This window comes from Salmo trutta, chromosome 22 (assembly GCF_901001165.1).
Source record: "Salmo trutta chromosome 22, fSalTru1.1, whole genome shotgun sequence".
Classification (NCBI taxonomy): Eukaryota; Metazoa; Chordata; class Actinopteri; order Salmoniformes; family Salmonidae; genus Salmo; species Salmo trutta.
In genome coordinates this window covers 28,975,337-28,996,962 of record NC_042978.1, presented here as the reverse complement: position 1 = coordinate 28,996,962, position 21,626 = coordinate 28,975,337, and the positions used below count along the sequence as shown (strand labels likewise).

The 21,626-nt window shown below is 42.5% G+C and overlaps 1 protein-coding gene across 2 annotated transcripts in view; it reads right to left on the bottom strand.

The window, feature by feature from the left end:
• Positions 1-21,626, bottom strand: part of LOC115158538 (cancer-related regulator of actin dynamics homolog) — a 63,204-nt gene that overhangs the window by 31,536 nt on the left and 10,042 nt on the right. For both annotated transcript variants that reach the window (XM_029707622.1, XM_029707621.1), the window contains exon 2: positions 7,883-8,026. In XM_029707622.1, the coding sequence (XP_029563482.1) occupies positions 7,883-7,943 (61 nt within the window). In that variant the 5' untranslated portion in view covers positions 7,944-8,026. The remainder of the gene's footprint in view (positions 1-7,882; positions 8,027-21,626) is intronic.

Here is a 21,626-nt window from a genome sequence, read left to right as displayed (position 1 = left end):
CTACCCCAACCCCGGCCAACAGCTCTGCACCCCTCGCAGCTACTTTCCCGAGCCTCCCCAGCTTCTCCTTCAGCCAAATCCAGATCGCAGATGTTCTGAAAGAGCTGCAAAACCTGGACCCGTACAAATCAGCTGGGCTAGACAATCTGGACCCTCTCTTTCTAAAAGTATCCACCGCCATTGTTGCAACCCCTATTACCAGTCTGTTCAACCTCTCTTTCATTTCGTCCGATATCCCTAAAGATTGGAAAGCTGCCGCGGTCATCCCCCTCTTCAAAGGGGGTGACACTCTAGACCCAAACTGTTACAGACCTATATCCATCCTGCCCTGCCTTCCTAAAGTCTTTGAAAGCCAAGTTAATAAACAGATCACTGACCATTTCGAATCCCACCGTACCTTCTCCGCTGTGCAATCCGGTTTCCGAGCTGGTCACGGGTGCACCTCAGCCACGCACAAGGTACTAAACGATATCATAACTTGCCATCGATAAAAGACAGTACTGTGCAGCCGTCTTCATCGACCTGGCCAAGGCTTTTGACTCTGTCAATCACTGTATTCTTATTGGCAGACTCAATAGCCTTGGTTTCTCAAATGACTGCCGCGCCTGGTTCACCAACTACTTCGCAGATAGAGTTCAGTGTGTAGAATCAGAGGGCCTGTTGTCCGGACCTCTGGCAGTCTCTATGGGGGTACCACAGGGTTCAATTCTCTGGCCGACTCTTTTCTCTGTATATATCAACGATGTCGCTCTTGCTGCGGGTGATTCTTTGATCCACCTCTACGCAGACATCACCATTCTGTATACATCTGGCCCTTCTTTGGACACAGTGTTAACAAACCTTCAAACGAGCTTCAATGCCATACAACACTCCTTCCTTGGCCTCCAACTGCTCTTAAACGCTAGCAAAACCAAATGCATGCTTTTCAAACGTTCTCTGCCCGCACCCGCCCGCCTAGCATCACTACTCTGGACGGTTCTGACCTAGAATACGTGGACAACTACAAATACCTAGGTGTCTGGCTAGACTGTAAACTCTCCTTCCAGACTCCAATCCAAAATCAAATCTAGAATCGGCTTTCTATTTCGCAACAAAGCCTCCTTCACTCACGCCGCCAAACTTACCCTAGTAAAACTGACTATCCTACTGATCCTCGACTTCGGCGACGTCATCTACAAAATAGCTTCCAATACTCTACTCAGCAAATTGGATGCAGTCTATCACAGTGCCATCTGCTTTGTTACCAAAGCGCCTTATACCAACCACCACTGCGACCTGTATGCTCTAGTCGGCTGGCCCTCACTACATATTAGTCGCCAAACCCACTGGCTCCAGGTCATCTACAAGTCTATGCTAGGTAAAGCTCCGTCTTATCTCAGCTCACTGGTCACAATAACAACACCCACCCGTAGCACGCGCTCCAGCAGGTATATCTCACTGGTCATCCCCAAAGCCAACACCTCCTTTGGCCTGCCTTTCCTTCCAGTTCTCTGCTGCCAGTGACTGGAACAAATTGCAAAAATCGCTGAAGCTGGAGCCTTACATTTCCCTCACTAACTTTAAACATCAGCTATCTGAGCAGCTAACCGATCGCTGCAGCTGTACATAGCCCACCCAATCTACCTACCTCATCCCCATATTGGTTTTATTTACTTTGCTGCTCTTTTGCACACCGGTATCACTACTCACACACCATCATCTGCTCATCTATCACTCCAGTGTTAATCTGCTAAATTGTAAATACTTTGCTACTATGGCCTATTTATTGCCATACCTCATTCCATTTGCACACACTGTATATAGACTTTCTTTTTTCTATTGTGTTATGTACTGTACGCTTGTTTATTCCATCTAACTCTGTTGTTTCTGTCACACTGTTGTTTCTGTCACACTGCTTTGCTTTATCTTGGCCAGGTCGCAGTTGTAAATGAGAACTTGTTCTCAACTAGCTTACCTGGTTAAAAAAGGTGAAAAAAAAGAAATAAAATTGGCCCGACCAACCAGTGCTCCCGCACATTGGCTAACAGGGCTATCTGCATTGTGTCCCACTACCCGCCAACCCCCCTTTTTACGCTACTGCTACTCTCTGTTCATCATATATGCATAGTCACTTTAACCGTACATACTACCTCAATAAGCCTGACTAACCGGTGTCTGTATATAGCCTTGCTACTCATATTTTCAAATGTCTTTTTACTGTGTTTTATTTCTTTACTTACCTACACAGACACACCTTTTTTTACGCACTATTGGTTAGAGCCTGTAAGTAAGAATTTCACTGTAAGGTCTACACCTGTTGTATTCGTCGCCCGTGACAAATAAACTTTTGATTTGACTGTTTGTCCCTCTGGGGAAGTACTGCGTGTTCTACTGTGGATGATGTCCTATTTTTCCCAGCATTAGGGCCTGTTCTGCACTGCTTCTGCTCTGTTTCGCTGGCTGGCCCATACTGCACTGCTTCTGCTCTGTTTCACTGGCTGGCCCATACTGCACTCACTGCCTCTGGCGTGCTCACACACTCATGCATGAGGCAGCAGGTAGCCTAGTGGTTAGAGTGTTGGGCCTGTAACTGAAAGGTTGCTAGATCAAATCCCCAAGGTAAAAATCTGTTGTTCTGCCCCTGAACAAGGCAGTTAACCCAGGCTGTCATTGTAATTAAGAATTTGTTCTTAACTGACTTGCCTAGTTAAATAAAGGTAAAAAAAATGAAACCAGAAAGGACATGTTTTCAGCAGAGTAGAACACCCAGTAGCATTCCACACGTCTACTTTAGGGTTAAGTCTGAATGGTCAGCATGAAACATAATCGACTTCATAGTAAAGCTATTATTACTCTCTACCATCAACCCAGACCTATATTTTGAACTATAGCCTAACATCACATCTGGCTGTCTGTAAATGCAGAAAGGAAATGCTTCAAGCCTAAGCCTTGATTTATGTAGGCCCATCAGAGTTGTCAACTAAAACTATTCCGCTGATCAATTTCAGTTATTTACTGTAGCTTGGATAATCAATAATCTACAGTGGTTTACTGCTCGCTGTCCTGATACGTTGTTTTATTTCCTTGAGTTTTTTTCTTTTCAATTACATCCTTTCAGAATGTATTAATTCACCATAAGAAAGTAGATATCAATAGGTGATAAAAGTCGGTAGAGTGCAGAAATCACACACAGGGTCACACAGAGGCCTTAAACCATCACACAAGTCTAAGATAAGCCCTGTAAGCTTTTGATATCAGTTACTGTACAACCCATCACTGCATCACCACACCATGCATTTCTTAAAGAGACAATTAAAAAGAGGCATAAATATAAGCCAACAAAGGCCCCCTTGTATTCTCCCAAGGTTATCACTAATTCTAGTCTGAGTCCTATCTCTTTAAGGCCTTGTCTAAAATCCCTTTTTTGTTTTTATATTTACCTTGGCTTTTGGATAAATGAGTGTCACGCTTAGTTTCCCTGGCGTCCTTAGCAATGGTAAAGACACACATTGTCTGTGGTAAGAGAAAAGAACGGGAACATGGGGGTTGTTGTCTTTAGTGTGAGAGTGTGGTCCTGTCCGTGTAAGTGTGGTCCTGTCCGTGTAAGTGTGGTCCTGTCCGTGTAAGTGTGGTCCTGTCCGTGTAAGTGTGGTCCTGTCCGTGTAAGTGTGGTCCTGTCCGTGTAAGGAAGGAAAAAAGGAGATGACAGAGCAGCACTCACTGAGAGAAGGGAGAAACATGAGAGTTCATGCAAAGTGTGCAGTTTGAATAGCACACCTGTCGCTTGCCCTCCTCTCTCTCCCTAGCCCTCTTATCCTCTACCTGGCAATGACCTTCTCTCCCCTCTCTCGAAGAGTTCCTTGGTGACTAGCTTGTTAATGGTATAGGGCTCCCGAATGGCGCAGCGGTCTAAGGCACTGCATCTCAGTGCACGAGGCATCACTATAGGCCCTGGTTCGATTTCAGGCTGTATCACATCCGGTTGTGATTGGGAGTCCCATAGGGCGGCGCACAATTGGCCCAGCATTGTCCGGGTTTGGCTGTCATTGTAAATAAGAATTTGTTCTTACCTTTAACTAGACAAGTCAGTTAACAAAAAAGAATATATATATATATATATATATATATTAGGGAACTCCTCTCAGGCCCCTGTGCTACACACAGTTTGTGTACAAAATTATTGCTTAGATAGCCAAACAAACACCTTACATAGCTCAAAAAAGGGTTGCAATTAAATTAAAGTGTTAATGAGACTTACACATCTTTCAAATCAAGATAATCCTAACTGAGAAAATCACAGGATACACACATTACTCTCTCTCCTTCCCTCTACTTCCCTCTCTCAACTATCTCCTTCTCTCACTGCAGCTGTGGATAACGTGTTAGCCCAGCAGGGAAGTGCTTTGTTCCTCCAGACCTGCATTCGATTAGAGATCCTCCACCTAATCACAACGTGAATAACACCCGTCACACGACTGCAGTGCAACTTCTGAACAAAACCACATGGTTCACCACTTCTAACAGAGACAATTTAAGAAACATAATGTTGCAAAAATTAGATTCAATTGAAAGATGCTGTTTTTATCTCACCAAACAATTGTCTCAACACCTCAATCACACATACAGCTCTCTGGCTGCAACACCTCTCATCAGTCTCTGCACTTTGTTGGCTGCAACACCTCTCATCAGTCTCTGCACTTTGTTGGCTGCAACACCTCTCATCAGTCTCTGCACTTTGTTGGCTGCAACACCTCTCATCAGTCTCTGCACTTTGTTGGCTGCAACACCTCTCATCAGTCTCTGCACTTTGTTGGCTGCAACACCTCTCATCAGTCTCTGCACTTTGTTGGCTGCAACACCTCTCATCAGTCTCTGCACTTTGTTGGCTGCAACACCTCTCATCAGTCTCTGCACTTTGTTGAGCCACCGGCTTTCACATGTACAGTGGAAACACATGGTGTGTAAATCCTAATCACTCAGGCCGGAAGCCTGGCATGTGTGAGACAGTATTGAGAAAGAGAGGGGGAAGACAGAGATAGAGGGTGGGGGGGTAGAGGGAAAGACAGAGGGTGGGGGGGTAGAGGGAAAGACAGAGAGAGGGGGGCTAGAGGGAAAGACAGAGAGGGGGTAGGGGGGAAGAGAGAAAGAGAGGGGGTAGAGGGAAAGACAAAGAGGAGGGTAGGGGGGAAGAGAGAGAGAGAGGTAGAGGGGAAGACAGAAAGAGAAGGGGTAGAGGGAGAGACGGAGAGGGATATAGAGAGGTAAAGAGAGGGATAGAGACATAGAGAAGGAGAGAGAGCGATAGACAGAGAAAATGATCCCGTCCCCAGAGGGATCAGCAGCGTGCTGTACTCCCTCTGCTCAATGTTTCTACTTCCTGAGGGTGACAGAGCCTCTCAGAAATGCCTCACCCAGAATGGCTCTTTGTCCTGACTGACTAGTTAGCACAGAACAAGGAGATGTATGTGGAGATGTAAGAGAGGGAATGTGTTGGAGTATACTGTGTGTATTGATGTGTGTGAGAGAGATTGTGTTATTGATTGTAAGGAAGTGTGTTAATGTACTGTATATGTATGTGAATGGTGTGAAAGCGTGTATGTGTGTTCAGTATGTGTGTGTACAGTGAGGAGAAAAAAGTATTTGATCCCCTGCTGATTTTGTACGTTTGCCCACTGACAAAGAAATGATCAGTCTATAACTTTAATGGTAGGTGTATTTGAACAGTGAGAGACAGAATAACAACAAAAAATCCAGAAAACGCACGTCAAAAAGTTTATAAATTAATTTGCCTTTTAATGAGGGAAAAAAGTATTTGACCCCTCTGCAAAACATGACTTAGTACTTGGTGGCAAAACCCTTGTTGGCAATCACAGAGGTCAGACGTTTCTTGTCGTTGGCCAACAAGTTTGCACACATCTCAGGAGGGATTTTGTCCCACTCCTCTTTGCAGGTCTTCTCCAAGTCATTAAGGTTTTGAGGCTGACGTTTGGCAACTCGAACCTTCAGCTCCCTCCACAGATTTTCTATGGGATTAAGGTCCGGAGACTGGCTAGGCCACTCCAGGACCTTAATGTGCTTCTTCTTGAGCCACTCCTTTGTTGCCTTGGCCGTGTGTTTTGGGTCATTGTCACGCTGGAATACCCATCCACGGCCCATTTTCAATGCCCTGGCTGAGGGAAGGAGGTTCTCACCCAAGATTTGACGGTACATGGCCCCGTCCATCGTTCCTTTGATGCAGTGAAGTTGTCCTGTCCCCTTAGCAGAGAAACACCCCCAAAGCATAATGTTTCCACCTCCATGTTTGACGGTGGGGATGGTGTTCTTGGGGTCATAGGCAGCATTCCTCCTCCTCCAAACACGGCGAGTTGAGTTGATGCCAAAGAGCTCCATTTTGGTCTCATCTGACCACAACACTTTCACCCAGTTGTCCTCTGAATCATTCAGATGTTCATTGGCAAACTTCAGACGGGCATGTATATGTGCTTTCTTGAGCAGGGGGACCTTGCGGGTGCTGCAGGATTTCAGTCCTTCACGGCGTAGTGTGTTACCAATTTTTTTCTTGGTGACTATGCTCCCAGCTGCCTTGAGATCATTGACAAGATCCTCCTGTGTAGTTCTGGGCTGATTCCTCACCGTTCTCATGATCATTGCAACTCCACGAGGTGAGATCTTGCATGGAGCCCCAGGCCGAGGGAGACTGACAGTTCTTTTGTGTTTCTTCCATTTGCGAATAATCACACCAAATGTTGTCACCTTCTCACCAAGCTGCTTGGCGATGGTCTTGTAGCCCATTCCAGCCTTGTGTAGGTCTACAATCTTGTCCCTGACATCCTTGGAGAGCTCTTTGGTCTTGGCCATGGTGGAGAGTTTGGAATCTGATTGATTGTTTCTGTGGACAGGTGTCTTTTATACAGGTAACAAGCTGCGGTTAGGAGCACTCCCTTTAAGAGTGTGCTCCTAATCTCAGCTCGTTACCTGTATAAAAGACACCTGGGAGCCAGAAATCTTTCTGATTGAGAGGGGGTCAAATACTTATTTCCCTCATTAAAATGCAAATCAATTTATAACATTTTTGACATGCGTTTTTCAGGATTCTTTTGTTGTTATTCTGTCTCTCATTGTTCAAATAAACCTACCATTAAAATTATAGACTGATCATTTCTTTGTCAGTGGGCAGACGTACAAAATCAGCAGGGGATCAAATACTTTTTCCCCTCACTGTATGTGTGTGTACAGTATGTGTGTGTACAGTATGTTTGTGTACAGTATGTGTGTGGAGATGGACGTATATGCGGTGTGTGAGTACAATAGCTTTAGCTGAACTGACCACATGAGAGTGTATGTTAAGCAGGTGTCTGCGTGGCAATGAGACTGTGTGTGTCTGTGTCTGTGCGTGCGTTTGTCTGCGTGTGTGTGTCTGTGTGTGTGCGTGCGTGTATGTGAGTGTGTGCATGCATGTGTGTGTCTGTGTATGTGTGTGTGTGTGTGCGTGCGCATGCAGTAGACAGACTTGAGAGCAGAGCTGCAGATAGGATGAGAGAAGCACGAGGAGCGGCTATGTGCTCTGCAGAAGCAGAGAGAGAGAGATGCCTTTGACAAGGGTACAGCTGCAACACAGAGTGTCAGTGGCATAGCATCACACTGCTGTATTGCAGTGCTGCTACTGTGTAGCCACCCAACAGCTCCACATCCCTCCTCTGTGACACAGCCCTGCACCATGGCTTCATAGCACTGGTTATAACCATAAGCATAGTGGGACAGCTAACAGCTAACTGCCATAGCTCAATGGCATAACTCAGTGCCATGATCGAGCAATGGGTCAGCTAAAGTGCCGTATAGCTTGTCAGCGTAAACAGCTTGTTGTCGAAGCGCATGGATGCGATGCAGCAGTGTAACCCTTTACCTATTTCAACGGCACAACTCGACAGGGCTGCGCACCACTGCAGTAAAATCTTAGGGAACATCGATCTGCCCTTCTGCACAATGTCTGTCTCTTTTACCCAGACCAGACCAGCGGCGCTGCTGCTGTTGCCTCCTCTCTCTGGGGCTTTGGGAGAAACAAAGAGAAATACAAACAGAAAGGTAAACAGCAGCTTTGGGGTTGTTATTAAAGTTATTAGGGTTGCTTAAGGCGCTCTATTGAGAGTTAGGGATATAGGATGGAGATAAGGTACGAGATCAAGGCAACTAAAGTAATTGAAGGTATGGATGAGGAAGAAGTTCTAGTCAGTAGTACTACATGTACTGTAGCATGGTGGGAGAGGGGGACAAGAGGGACATAGAATCCATAGATTCAGGTAAGGGCCTCTTCTTGGTTACAGAATATCAGTTGTTATTGACTAAAGTGCCAATAATGTCTGCAATGCTTCACAATACATTACAACAGGGTTGTTAGTGTAACATTTACCCCTCTCTTTGTTGCCCTCTCTTCTCTCCATACATTGATGAAAATATGTGAAGTTTAGCAACCTCCGGTTCCCATGGCAAAAGCTTCTTGGCAAATCAGTAACAAAGGAGACACCAAAGAGATCAAGAGGCTTGTCCAGACGAGTTTCAGAAAAAAGTGATTTGTTTCTCGCCATTTTGAGCTTCTAACCGAACCCACAAATGCTGATGCTCCAGATACTCAACTAGTCTAAAGAAGACCAGTTTTATTGCTTCTTTAATCAGAACTACAGTTTTCAGATGTGCTAACATAATTGTAAAAGGGTTTTCTAATGATACATTAGCCTTTTAAAATGATAAACTTGGATTAGCTAACACAACGTGCCATTGGAACACAGGAGTGATGGTTGCTGATAATGGGCGTCTGTACGCCCATGTAGATATTCCATTAAAAACCAGCCGTTTCCAGCTACAATAGTCATTTACAACATTAACAATGTCTACACTGTATTTCTGATCAATTTGATGTTATTTTAATGGACAAAAAACATGCTTTTCTTTCAGAAACAAGGACATTTCTAAGTGACCCCAAACTTTTGAACGGTAGTGTACATACACAGAAATATGATGGCCAAATGATGCTGTCTGTCACCATACTGCAAGTCTTACCATATGCAAGTATATATGATCTATAAAACTGAGAGCGACAACATCAGCTTTAATATAACAGTTGGAGTGAAAAAATAAAAGGATAGGCTAGAGAAAGAAAGATAGAAGGGATGAAAAAATAACATGAAGTTGAAGTCTAGATGTGAAGAGGAGCAGAAGAGAGATGGTTGGATGGTGGGACAGAGCGTGAGACACACAACACAGCAGTCACATGACCAGCAGGGTTATAGTTACCCTACTGACCACTAGTGAGGTAATAGGCATCCATCGTGTGCCATGCAATGACAACGAAAACAAACAAATAGCCTTTTTTTCTCTCACTGGACATCTCACAATGGCACAGTGATGTGAGGCTGACACTTCATGTGCAAACCCGTTTTTCATGTTACCTACTGCAGCATACCACCCTGCATTCTACTGCTGGCTTGCTTCTGAAGTTAAGGCCGGTTGGTCCCTGAATGGGACACCAGATGATGCGGAATGTGGTGTTGGAGGACCAGTAGTAGGCACTCTTTGCTCTGGTCTAAAAAATATCCCAATGCCCCAGGGCAGTGATTGGGGATGTTGCCCTGTGTCGGGTGCTGTCTTTCGGGTGGGACATTAAACGGGTGTTCTGATTCTCTGTGGTCACTAAAGATCCCATGGCACTTATCGTAAGAGTAGGAGTGTTAACCCTGGTGTCCTGGCTATATTCCCCATCTGGCTGTCATACCATCATGGCCACCTAATCATCCCCAGCTTCTAATTGGCTCATTCATCCCCTGTAACTATTCCCCAGGTCATTGCTGTAAATGAGAATGTGTTCTCTGTCAATTTACCTGGTAAATTATTTTCATCCTATGAACTTGGAGAATACAGTATTACATTATCCATTTACCAGGAAGAAATGTAAAATGCAGTTTTGTTCAAATATGATTGAATGTTTTTGTGTTGAGAGCATTATACGATCCTGCTATTTGTTGATTAGAGTCAAGAGCAAACTAACAGTGCTTTTATCATTGTGTACTGTGCATACATCAATGTTAGATTTGATCTTAATGTTTAAAGAGCAATAATGTCAGTTTCTGTGTATAAGAATGCAGTCTTTCCTTGCTGCTGTCGCATCTGTGTGCAAATATATCTCTATGTGAGTGGTGTGTATGTGTGGCTGTTCCACCCTCCTGCTGTGTCACAGTAACACCATCCCTACCGTGAAGCATGGTGGTGGCAGCATCATGCTATGGGTATGCTTTTCAGCAGCAGGGACTGGGAGACAGGTAAAGATAAAGGGAACAATCAATGGAGCCAAATACAGGCAAATCCTTGATGAAAACCTGCTTCAGAGTGCAAAAAACCTTAGACTGGGGTGAAGATTTACGTTTCCACAGTAAAATGACCCCAGAGCATACAGCCAAAGCAATGCTGGAATGACTTTAGAACAAGAATGTGAAAGTCCTTGAGTGGCACAGCCAAAGCCCAGACTTGAATCTCATTGAAAATCTGTGGAAAGACTTGAAGATTGCTGCTCACTGCAGCTCCCCATCTAACTTAACAGCTGCTTGAGACTATCTGCAAAGAAGAATGGGAGAATATCCCCAAATCCAGATGTGCAAATCTGATACAGTCATACCCTAGATGACTCAAAGCTGTAATCGCGTCCAAAGCTGCATCTACAAAGTATTGACTCAGGGGTTTGAATACTTATGTAAATTAATGTTTCATTTTCAATAAGTTGGCTAACATTTCTAAAAACATGTTTTCACTTTGTCATTATGGGGTATTGTGTGTAGACATGTGAGAGAGAAAAAAATGATTTAATCAATTTTGAATTCAGGTTGTAACACAACAAAATGTGGAATAAGTCAAGGGGTATGAATACTTTCTGAAGGCACTGTAAATGTGTGAGTGGGCAGGAGAAAGTGTCTCTGAGGAGAGGGAGGGGTGGTCTTTTGGCCTGTGATAGGCTAGACGCCGGGTGTTCTGCTGTGTCTGTTGCTGAGGAGGCACAATGTGATACTTTGCTTCTTAGCCAGATCAGCCAGTGCAGGGGGAGAACAAAGTGGCATTCAGAATTTCAACTGGCTGACGCGCACACACAGCCAATCATTGTGAGTTAACTGTAAATGTGTGTGTAACTGTATCTGTGCCCATTATAGTTGGTATGCTACAGTGGGTCTCATAATGTTATTGCAGTCTCTCATAGAACTTCTCTAATGTCAAGAGACCTGCCTTGCAGTCTTGAGGAATTCAGAGCCTTTGTGGACTCCTTCACTGAGAATATGCTGGTGGAATCATGATGTTGTCAAAGGGTTCTAACAGTAACATGATATTTCATAGGATTATAAAATTCTGAGCGGGTTAGAACTCATTAGATCTAAAGAGATGTCACAGGATGATCATAGACTGTCGAGGCTTTATTGGACTTAACGCCAAATGTCATTATAGGGTAAAGCTATACGAGTTCCATCGAGTAATATGTTTTATTGTAATCTGAGAGAATTTACAGTAACCTCAACAGATAACAAATAATCTTATTTAGCTAGCAGACTACAAGTCATCCATAATCATTTCACAGTTGTAACGGTCTCCTCCAGCATCATAATGGGGTTGGAACGGTGTCGTGTTACAGCCTAATAGGTCTGTATGAGTCTCCTATAAAGCCCCTCAGAGGGAATTGTCAGTAGTATCACACTACAGCCTCATAGGGATATACAGTACAGTAGTAATGATGGGGCTTTACCAGCCTGGAGGCTGGCTGACATTACAGCAGCATAACACATCATAGACTCACTGCTCTCTGATTGGCTTAATTCATAGAAACTCCCACAAAACACAGAAGGGTAATGAGAGGAGAATAAGTCTAAATCATTCAACATTACATGGGCTGGGAGGTTTACAGGCCAAGATCAACAGCCTGCAGCGATGATTCTCAGTCATACAGTAGCAGCTTTTTTTCTTATATCGTAAGGCATTAATTCATTCAGGGATCATAAGTGTGGCTTTTAATTTGAACGCAAATGTGTAATTATTGGAATTCCTCCAGTATGATTGGCCTGTCAGATGATGCATTATGATAAGCTGGTCCAATTCAGGAATGTCCTGATGGATTTAAGTCTGTGGTACTACAGGAATTTTGTCGTGTTTGAATAGTGTGATTGGATCAGATGCCATTGCAAGAGGCTCATGGATCAAACTTGAGTGAAAAAAATAATAAAAAAATCTATCATAGGAAGGGCTCAGATCCACTTATGGAAGAGGGAGCCAGTACTGAATGCATAAAAAAATTAAAAATAAAAACACTATAGAGCAGTTTGTAGGCAATGCTGGGAAAACAGGATGCATGTCAATTCATTCCATTTATTCAGAGAATTCCCTAAAGGATGCTTTCTATGACTGCTATTTTAGGTTGAACCAAATCGATCAAAACGTAATATTATACTTTTATTTAACTAGGCAAGTCAGTTATTAACAAATTCTTATTTACAATGACAGCCTACCCCAGTGACGCTGGGCCAATTGTTCACCGCCCTATGGGACTCCCAATCACGGCTAGATGTGATACAGCCTGGATTTGAACCAGAGACTGTAGTGACGCCTCTTGCATTGAGATGCAGTGCCTTAGACCGCTGCACCACTCGGGAGCCCAAAACTTACAGCACAGAGGGCCAGGTAACAATTAGGACAGACCTGGGAAGGAATCAAGTGATGTAATTACACCGTGTGCCACAGAGATATCGTTTTCTGAAATACCCTCAATATGCTATTTTAAATATACCGAGCTCATTTCCATTTCTATTTTCTTACAGTATATCAATAACACTATTTGCTACATGTAGCCTGCCTCACCATAGATGACAAGGGTTACAGACCCAAACATATAAACAAATAACATAGCAATACTGTATGTCTTTGACAAATTATGTTTCTGTCTAGCAAGAGACGACTTGACTGTACAATCTGAGAAACAACAAGCACTTTGGTCAAAGGTTGAGGACCTTACACCTTCGCAAGGTAGTTACTGGAACTTTGGTTTTCCTGGATATTTGCTTTAAAGCAGTATCCAAATCCATAGGATGTAGTGATCACAATATAATAGCCAAATCTAGGAAAACCAAAGTTCCAAAGACTGGGCCTAATATAGTGTATAAGAGTTCATACAATAAGTTTTGTAGTGATTCATATGTTGATGATGTAAAGAATATTTGCTGGTCTTTGGTGTGTAATGAGGAGCAACCAGACGCTGCACTTGACGCATTTATGAAACTATTTATTCCAGTTACTAATAAGCATGCACCCATTAAGAAAATGACTGTGAAAACTATTAAATCCCCTTGGATTGATGAGGAATTGAAAAATTGTATGGTTGAGAGGGATGAGGCAAAAGGTATGGCAAATAAGTCTGGCAGCTCAACTGATTGGCAAACGTACTGAAAATTAAGAAATCATGTGACTAAACTAAATAAAAATAAAAACAAACTACACTATGAAACAAAGATAAATTATACAAAGAATGATAGTAAAAAGCTTTGGGGCCAACTCGGCTCCTTCATTTATTGAATCAGATGGCTCATTCATCACAAAGCCCACTGATATTGCAAACTACTTGAATGACTTTTTCATTGGCAAGATAAGCAAACTTAGGGATGACATGCCAGCAACAAACGCTGACACTACACATCCAAGTATGAAATGATGAAAGACAAGAATTGTACTTTTGAATTCCGTAAAGTCAGTGTGGAAGAGGTGGAAAAATTATTGTTGTCTATCAACAATGACAATCTAGATGGAAAATTACTGAGGATAATAGCAGACGATATTGCCACTCCTATTTGCCACATCTTCAATTTAAGCCTACTAGAGAGTGTGTGCCCTCAGGCCTGGAGAGAAGCTAAAGTCATTCCGCTACCCAAGATTAGTAAAGCCCCCTTTACTGGCTCAAATAGCCGACCAATCAGCCTGTTACCAACCCTTAGCAAACTTCTGGAGAAAAAATTGTGTTTGACCAGATACAATGCTATTTTACAGTAAACAAATTGACAACAGATTTTCAGCATGCTTATAGGAAAGGACACTCAACAAGCACAGCACTTACACAAATGACTGATGATTGGCTGAGAGAAATTGATGATAAAATTATTGTGGAGGCTGTCTTGTTAGACTTCAGTGCAGCTTTTCACATTATTGATCATAGTCTGCTGCTGGAAAAACATATGTGTTATTGCTTTACACCCTCTGCTACAATGTGGATAAAGAGTTACTTGTCTAACAGAACACAGAGGGTGTTCTTTAATGGAAGCTTATCAAATATAATCCAGTTAGAATCAGGAATTCCCCAGGGTAACTGTTTAGGCACCTTGCTTTTTCAATTTTTACTAACGCCATGCCACTGACTTTGAGTAAAGCCAGAGTGTCTATCTATGGGGATTAGAGGTCGACCAATTAATCGGAATGGCCGATTTAATTAGGGCCGATTTCAAGTTTTCATAACAATCGGTAATCGGTATTTTTGGCCACCGATTTGCCAAATTATTATTATTATTTATTTTTTTAAAACCTTTTATTTAATTAGGCAAGTCAGTTAAAGAACACATTCTTATTTTCAATGACGGCCTAGGAACAGTGCTGCCTTGTTCAGGGGCAGAATGACAGATTTTTACCTTGTCAGCTTGGGGATGCAACCTTACGTTAACTAGCCCAATGCTCTAATCACCTACTTTACATTGCCAAGGTAAGTTGCTAGCTAGCATTACGCTTATCTTATAAAAAAACAATCAATCAATCATAAACACTAGTTAACTACACATGGTTGATGATATTACTAGTTTATCTAGCCTGTCCTGCTTTGCATATAATCGATGTGGTGCGCATTCGTGAAAAAGGACTGTCTTTGCTCCGACGTGTACCTAACCATAAACATCAATGTCTTTCTTAAAATCAATACACAAGTATATATTTTTAAACCTGCATATTTAGTTAACCTCTTTTAATATTGCCTGCTAACATGAATTTCTTTTAACTAGGGAAAATGTGTCACTTCTCTAGCAAACAGAGTCAGGGTATATGCAGCAGTTTGGGCCGCCTGGCTTGTTGCGAACTGTGAAGACTATTTCTTCCTAACAAAGACAGCAGACTTCGCCAAACGGGGGATGATTTAACAAAAGCGCATTTGCGAAAAAAAGCACAATCGTTGCACGACTGTACCTAACCATAAACATCAATGCCTTTCTTAAAATCAATACACAGAAGTATATATTTTTAAACCTGCATATTTAGCTAAAAGAAATCCAGGTTAGCAGGCAATATTAACCAGGTGAAATTCTGTCAGTTCTCTTGCGTTCGTTGCACTCAGAATCAGGGTATACCGAATCTGGCTCGTTGCGAACTAATTTGCCAGAATTTTACGGAACTATGAAATAACATTGTAGGTTGTGCGATGTAACAGGAATATTTAGACTTATGGATGCCACCCGTTAGATAAAATACGGAACGGTTCCGTATGTCACTGAAAGAATAATGTTTTCGAGATGATAGTTTCCGGATTTGACCATATTAATGACCTAAGGTTTATTATATTATAGTTAAGTCTATGATTTGATATTTGATAGAGCAGTCTGATTGAGTGGTGGTAGGCAGCAGCAGACTCGTAATAGTCAAAGGTATATGGTTTAGAGAGAAATAGTTGACGCGTCATAATTCCTGTAATAACTTGCGGCTGAACTTGAAAGGGATTCCTTCGTTATTTTACCGTTCATGTCTTCCATAGAGAATGTCTTGATCTACTTCAAATAAGGTCTGTGTTTTGTGCTTAAACCGCCTCGGCGTTTTGATACCCGTGTAAATCTCACTAGGTAACGTTTGTCAACATATTTTCATAAATCCACTCTACAAAAAAAATGATCTTCGCTTATATTGATCAGAGTTATATCCTATGGATATCTACACAGTTATAAAATTGGCAAGGTGGTGTAAGCCTAAACCAAACACAGACCTTATTTTAAGTTAATCTAAAAATATCCTATGGAATAAATTAATTAAGGAACCGCTTTTCAGATTTTGCTAGAAGGTGTCATGGGAATTATGACTCGCACTTTGGTAGTCAATTCTTACCATGCCCATTATTAAAATAGGATTTCCTGCATATAGAAATTAGTTTTTGTTTTCAGCATTCATCACAGGTAACTTAAACTCTATTTTTATTATTCAAACAGTTGAGAGTATTTGTCTCCTAAGCAGACTCTTCAGTATCGTTGTCACTTCAGAGCTGTGTGTGTGTGTGTGTGTGTGTGTATGTATATATACATATATATATATATATATATATATATATATATATATATATATATATATATATATATATATATATATATATATGTATATATATATATATATATATATATATATATAAAAATCATAATAATAATCGGCCGATTAATCGGTAGCGGCTTTGTTGGCCCTCCAATAATCGTTATCGGCGTTGAAAAATCAAAATTGGTCGACCTCTAATGTGGATGACTCAACACTATACACGTCATCTACTACAGCGACTGAAATGACTGCAACACACAACAAAGAGCTGCAGTTAGTTTCAGAGTGGGTGGCATAAGTTAGCCCTAAATATTTCTAAAACTAAAAGCATTGTATTTGGAACAAAACACTCACTAAACCCTAAACTTCAACTAAATCTTGTAATAAATTATGTGGAAACTGAGCAAGTTGAGATGACTAAACTGCTTGGAGTAACACCAGATTGTAAACTGTCATGGTCAAAACATATTGATACAGTAGTAGCTAAGAAGGGGAGAAGTCTGTCTATAATAAAGCAATGCTCTGCCTTCTTAACAACACTATCAACAAGGCAGGTCCTACAGGCCCTAGTTTTGTCGCACCTTAACTACTGTTCAGTCGTGTGGTCAGGTGCCACAAAAAAGGACTTAGGAAAATTGCAACTGGCTCAGAACAGGGCAGCACGGCTGGCCCTTGGATGTACACAAAGAGCTAATATTAATAATATGCATGCCACCTCTCCTGGCTCAAAGTGGAGGAGAGATTGACTTCATCACTACTTGTATTTATGAGAGGTATTGACATGTTGAATGCACCGAGCTGTCTGTCTAAACTACTGGCACACAGCTCAGACACCCATGCATACCCCACAAGACATGCCACAAGAGGTATCTTCACAGTCCCCAAGTCCAGAACAGACTATGGGAGGCACACAGTACTACATAGAGCCATGACTACATGGAATTCTATTCCACATCAAGTAACTGATGCAAGCAGTAAAATTTGATTTAAAATGTACCCGCAAAACACCAGTCTCAACGTCAACAGTGAAGAGGCGACTCCGGGATGTTGGCCTTCTAGGCAGAGTTGCAAAGAAAAAGACATATCTCAGACTGGCCAATAAAAAGAAAAGATTAAGATGGGCAAAAGAACACAGCCACTGGACAGGGGAACTCTGCCTAGAAGGCCAGCATCCCGGAGTCGCCTCTTCACTGTTGACGTTGAGACCGGTGTTTTGCGGGTACTATTTAATGAAGCTGCCAGTTGAGGACTTGTGAGGTGTCTGTTTCTCAAACTAGACACTCTAATGTACTTGTCCTCTTGCTCAGTTGTGCACCAAGGCCTCCCACTCCTCTTTCTATTCTGATTAGAGCCAGTTTGCGCTGTTCTGTGAAGGGAGTAGTACACATGGATGAATGAGATCTTCAGTTTCTTGGCAGTTTCTTGCATGGAATAGACTTCATTTCTCAGAACAAGAATAGACTGACAAGTTTCAGAAGAAAGTTATTTGTTTCTGGCCATTTGGAGCCTGTAATCGAACCCATAAGTGCTGATGCTCCACATACTCAACTAGTCTAAAGAAGGCCAGGTTTATTGCTTCTTCAATCAGCACAACGGTTTTCAGCTGTGCTAACATGATTGCAAAAGGGTTTTCTAATGATCAATTAGCCTTTTAAAATGTAAAACTTGGATTAGCTAACACAACATGCCATTGGAACATAGGAGTGATGGTTGCTGACAATGGACCTCTGTACACCTAAAGTTGAAGTCAGAAGTTTACATACACCTTAGCCAAATACATTTAAACTCAGTTTTTCACAATTCCTGACATTTAATCCTAATACAAAGTCCCTGTCTTAGGTCAGTTAGGATCACCACTTTATTTTAAGAATGTGAAATGTCAGAATAATAGTAGAGAGAATTATTTATTTCAGCTTTTATTTATTTCATCACATTCCCAGTGGGTCAGAAGTTTACATACACTCAATTAGTATTTGGTAGCATTGCCATTAAATTGTTTAACTTGGGTCAATCGTTTCGGGTAGCCTTCCACAACGTTCCCACAATAAGTTCGGTGAATTTTGGCCCATTCCTCCTGACAGAGCTGGTGTAACTGGGTCAGGTTTGTAGGCTTCCTTGCTCGCAAACACTTTTTCAGTTCTGCCCACAAACTTTCTATAGGATTGAGGTCAGGGCTTTGTGATGGCCACTCCAATACCTTGACTTTGTTGTCCTTAAGCCATTTTGGCACAACTTTGGAAGTATGCTTGGGATCATTATCCATTTGGAAGACCCATTTGCGACCAAGCTTTAACTTCCTGACTAATGTCTTGAAATGTTGCTTCAATATATCCACATCATTTTCCTGCCTCATGATGCCATCTATTTTGTGAAGTGCACCAGTCCCTCCTGCACCAAAGCACCCCCACAACATGATGCTGCCACCCCCGTGCTTCACGGTTGGGATGTTGTTCTTCGGCTTGCAAGCCTCCCCATTTTTCCTCCAAACATAACAATGGTCATTATGGCCAAAAAGTTATATTTTTGTTTCATCAGACCAGAGGACATTTCTCCAAAAAGTACAATCTTTGTCCCCATGTGCAGTTTCAAACCATAGTCTGGCTTTTTTATGGCGGTTTTGGAGTCATGGCTTCTTCCTTGCTGAGTGGCATTTCAGGTTATGTCGATATAGGACTCGTTTTACTGTGGATATAGATACTTTTGTACCTGTTTCCTCCAGCATCTTCACAAAGTCCTTTTCTGTTGTTCTGGGATTGATTTGCACTTTTCGCACCATCTATAGGAGACAGAACGCGTCTCCTCCCTGAGCGGTATGACGGCTGCGTGGTCCCATGGTGTTTATACTTGCGTACTATTGTTTGTACAGATGAACGTGGTACCTTCAGGCGTTTGGAAATTGCTCCCAAGGATGAACCAGACTTGTGGAGGTCTACAATTTTTTTCTGTGGTCTTGGCTGATTTCTTTTGATTTTCCCATGATATCAAGCAAAGAGGCACTGAGTTTGGAGGTAGGCCTTGAAATACATCCACAGGTACACCTCCAATTGACTCAAATGATGTCAGTTGGCCTATCAGAAGCTCCTAAAGCCATGACATCATTTTCTGGAATTTTCCAAGCTGTTTAAAGGCACAGTCAACTGAGTGTAATGTAAACGTCTGACCCACTGGAATTGTGATACAGTGAGTTATAAGTGAAATAATCTGTCTGTAAACAATTGTTGGAAAGTGGTTACAGAGTGGAGTGGTTTAAAAACTAGTTTTAAGACTCCAACCTAAGTGTATGTAAACTTCCGACTTCAACTGTATGTAGACATTCCATAAAAAACAGCCGTTTCCAGCTACAATAGTAATTTACAACATTAACATTAACAATGTCTACACTGCATTTCTGATAAATGTTATGTTATTTTAATGGACAAGAAATGTGCTTTTCTTTCAAAAACAAGGTAATTTCTAAGTGACCCTAAACTTTACAATGGTAGTATACAGTGGGAGGGAAAAGTATTTGATCCCCTGCTGATTTTGTACGTTTGCCCACTTACAAAGAAATGATCAGTCTATAATTTTAATGAGGGAAATAAGTATTTTACCCCTCTGCAAAACATGACTTAGTACTTGGTGGCAAAACCCTTGTTGGCAATCAGAGGTCAGACGTTTCTTGTAGTCTTCCTGTCTGGGTTGGCGCCCCCCGCCCTTTGGGTTGTGCCGTGGTGGAGATCTTTGTGGGCTATACTCGGCCTTGTCTTAGGACGGTAAGTTGGTGGTTGGAGACATCCCTCTAGTGGTGTGGGGGCTGTGCTTTGGAAAAGTGGGTGGGGTTATATCCTGCCTGTTTGGCCCTGTCCGGGGGTATCATCGGATGGGGCCACAGTGTCTTCTGATCCCTCCTGTCTCAGCCTCCAGTATTTATGCTGCAGTAGTTTATGTGTCGGGGGGCTAGGGTCAGTCTGTTACATCTGGAGTATTTCTCTTGTCTTATCCGGTGTCCTGTGTGAATTTAAATATGCTCTCTCTAATTCTCTCTTTCTTTCTTTCTTTCTTTCTTTCTTTCTCTCGGAGGACCTGAGCCCTAGGACCATGCCTCAGGACTACCTGGCATGATGACTCCTTGCTGTCCCCAGTCCACCTGGCCGTGCTGCTGCTCCAGTTTCAACTGTTCTGCCTGCGGCTATGGAACCCTGACCTGTTCACCGGACGTGCATGTTGCACCCTCGACAACTATTATGATTATTATTATTTGACCATGCTGGTCATTTATGAACATTTTAACATCTTGACCATGTTCTGTTATAATATCCACCCGGCACAGCCAGAAGAGGACTGGCCACCCCTCATAGCCTGATTCCTCTCTAGGTTTCTTCCTAGGTTTTTGGCCTTTCTAGGGAGTTTTTCCTAGCGAGTTTTTCCTAGCCACCGTGCTTCTTTCACATGCATTGCTTGCTGTTTGGGGTTTTAGGCTGGGTTTCTGTACAGCACTTTGAGATATCAGCTGATGTACGAAGGGCTATATAAATACATTTGATTTGATTTGTAGTTGGCCACAAGGTTTGCACACATCTCAGGAGGGATTTTGTCCCACTCCTCTTTGCAGATCTTCTCCAAGTCATTAAGGTTTCGAGGCTGACGTTTGGCAACTCGAACCTTTAGCTCCCTCCACAGATTTTCTATGGGATTAAGGTCTGGAGACTGGCTAGGCCACTCCAGGACCTTAATGTGCTTCTTCTTGAGCTACTCCTTTGTTGCCTTGGCCGTGTGTTTTGGGTCATTGTCATGCTGGAATACCCATCCACGACCCATTTTCAATGCCCTGGCTGAGGGAAGGAGGTTCTCACCCAAGATTTGACAGTACATGGCCCCGTCAAATGAAGTGGTGAAGTTGTCCTGTCCACTTAGCAGAAAAACACCCCTAAAGCATAATGTTTCCACCTCCATGTTTGACGGTCGAGATGGTGTTCTAGGCAGCATTCCTCCTCCTCCAAACACGGCGAGTTGAGTTGATGCCAAAGAGCTCCATTTTGGTCTCATCTGACCCCAACACTTTCATCAGTTGTCCTCTGAATCATTCAGATGTTCATTGGCAAACTCCAGACGGCATGTATATGTATTCTTGAGCAGGGGGAACTTGCGGGCGCTGCAGGATTTCAGTCCTTCACGGCGTAGTGTGTTACCAATTGTTTTCTTGGTGACAATGGTCCCAGCTGCCTTGAGATCATTGACAAGATCCTTCTCACCAAGCTGCTTGGCGATGGTCTTGTAGCCCATTCCAGCCTTGTGTAGGTCTACAATCTTGTCCCTGACATCCTTGGAGA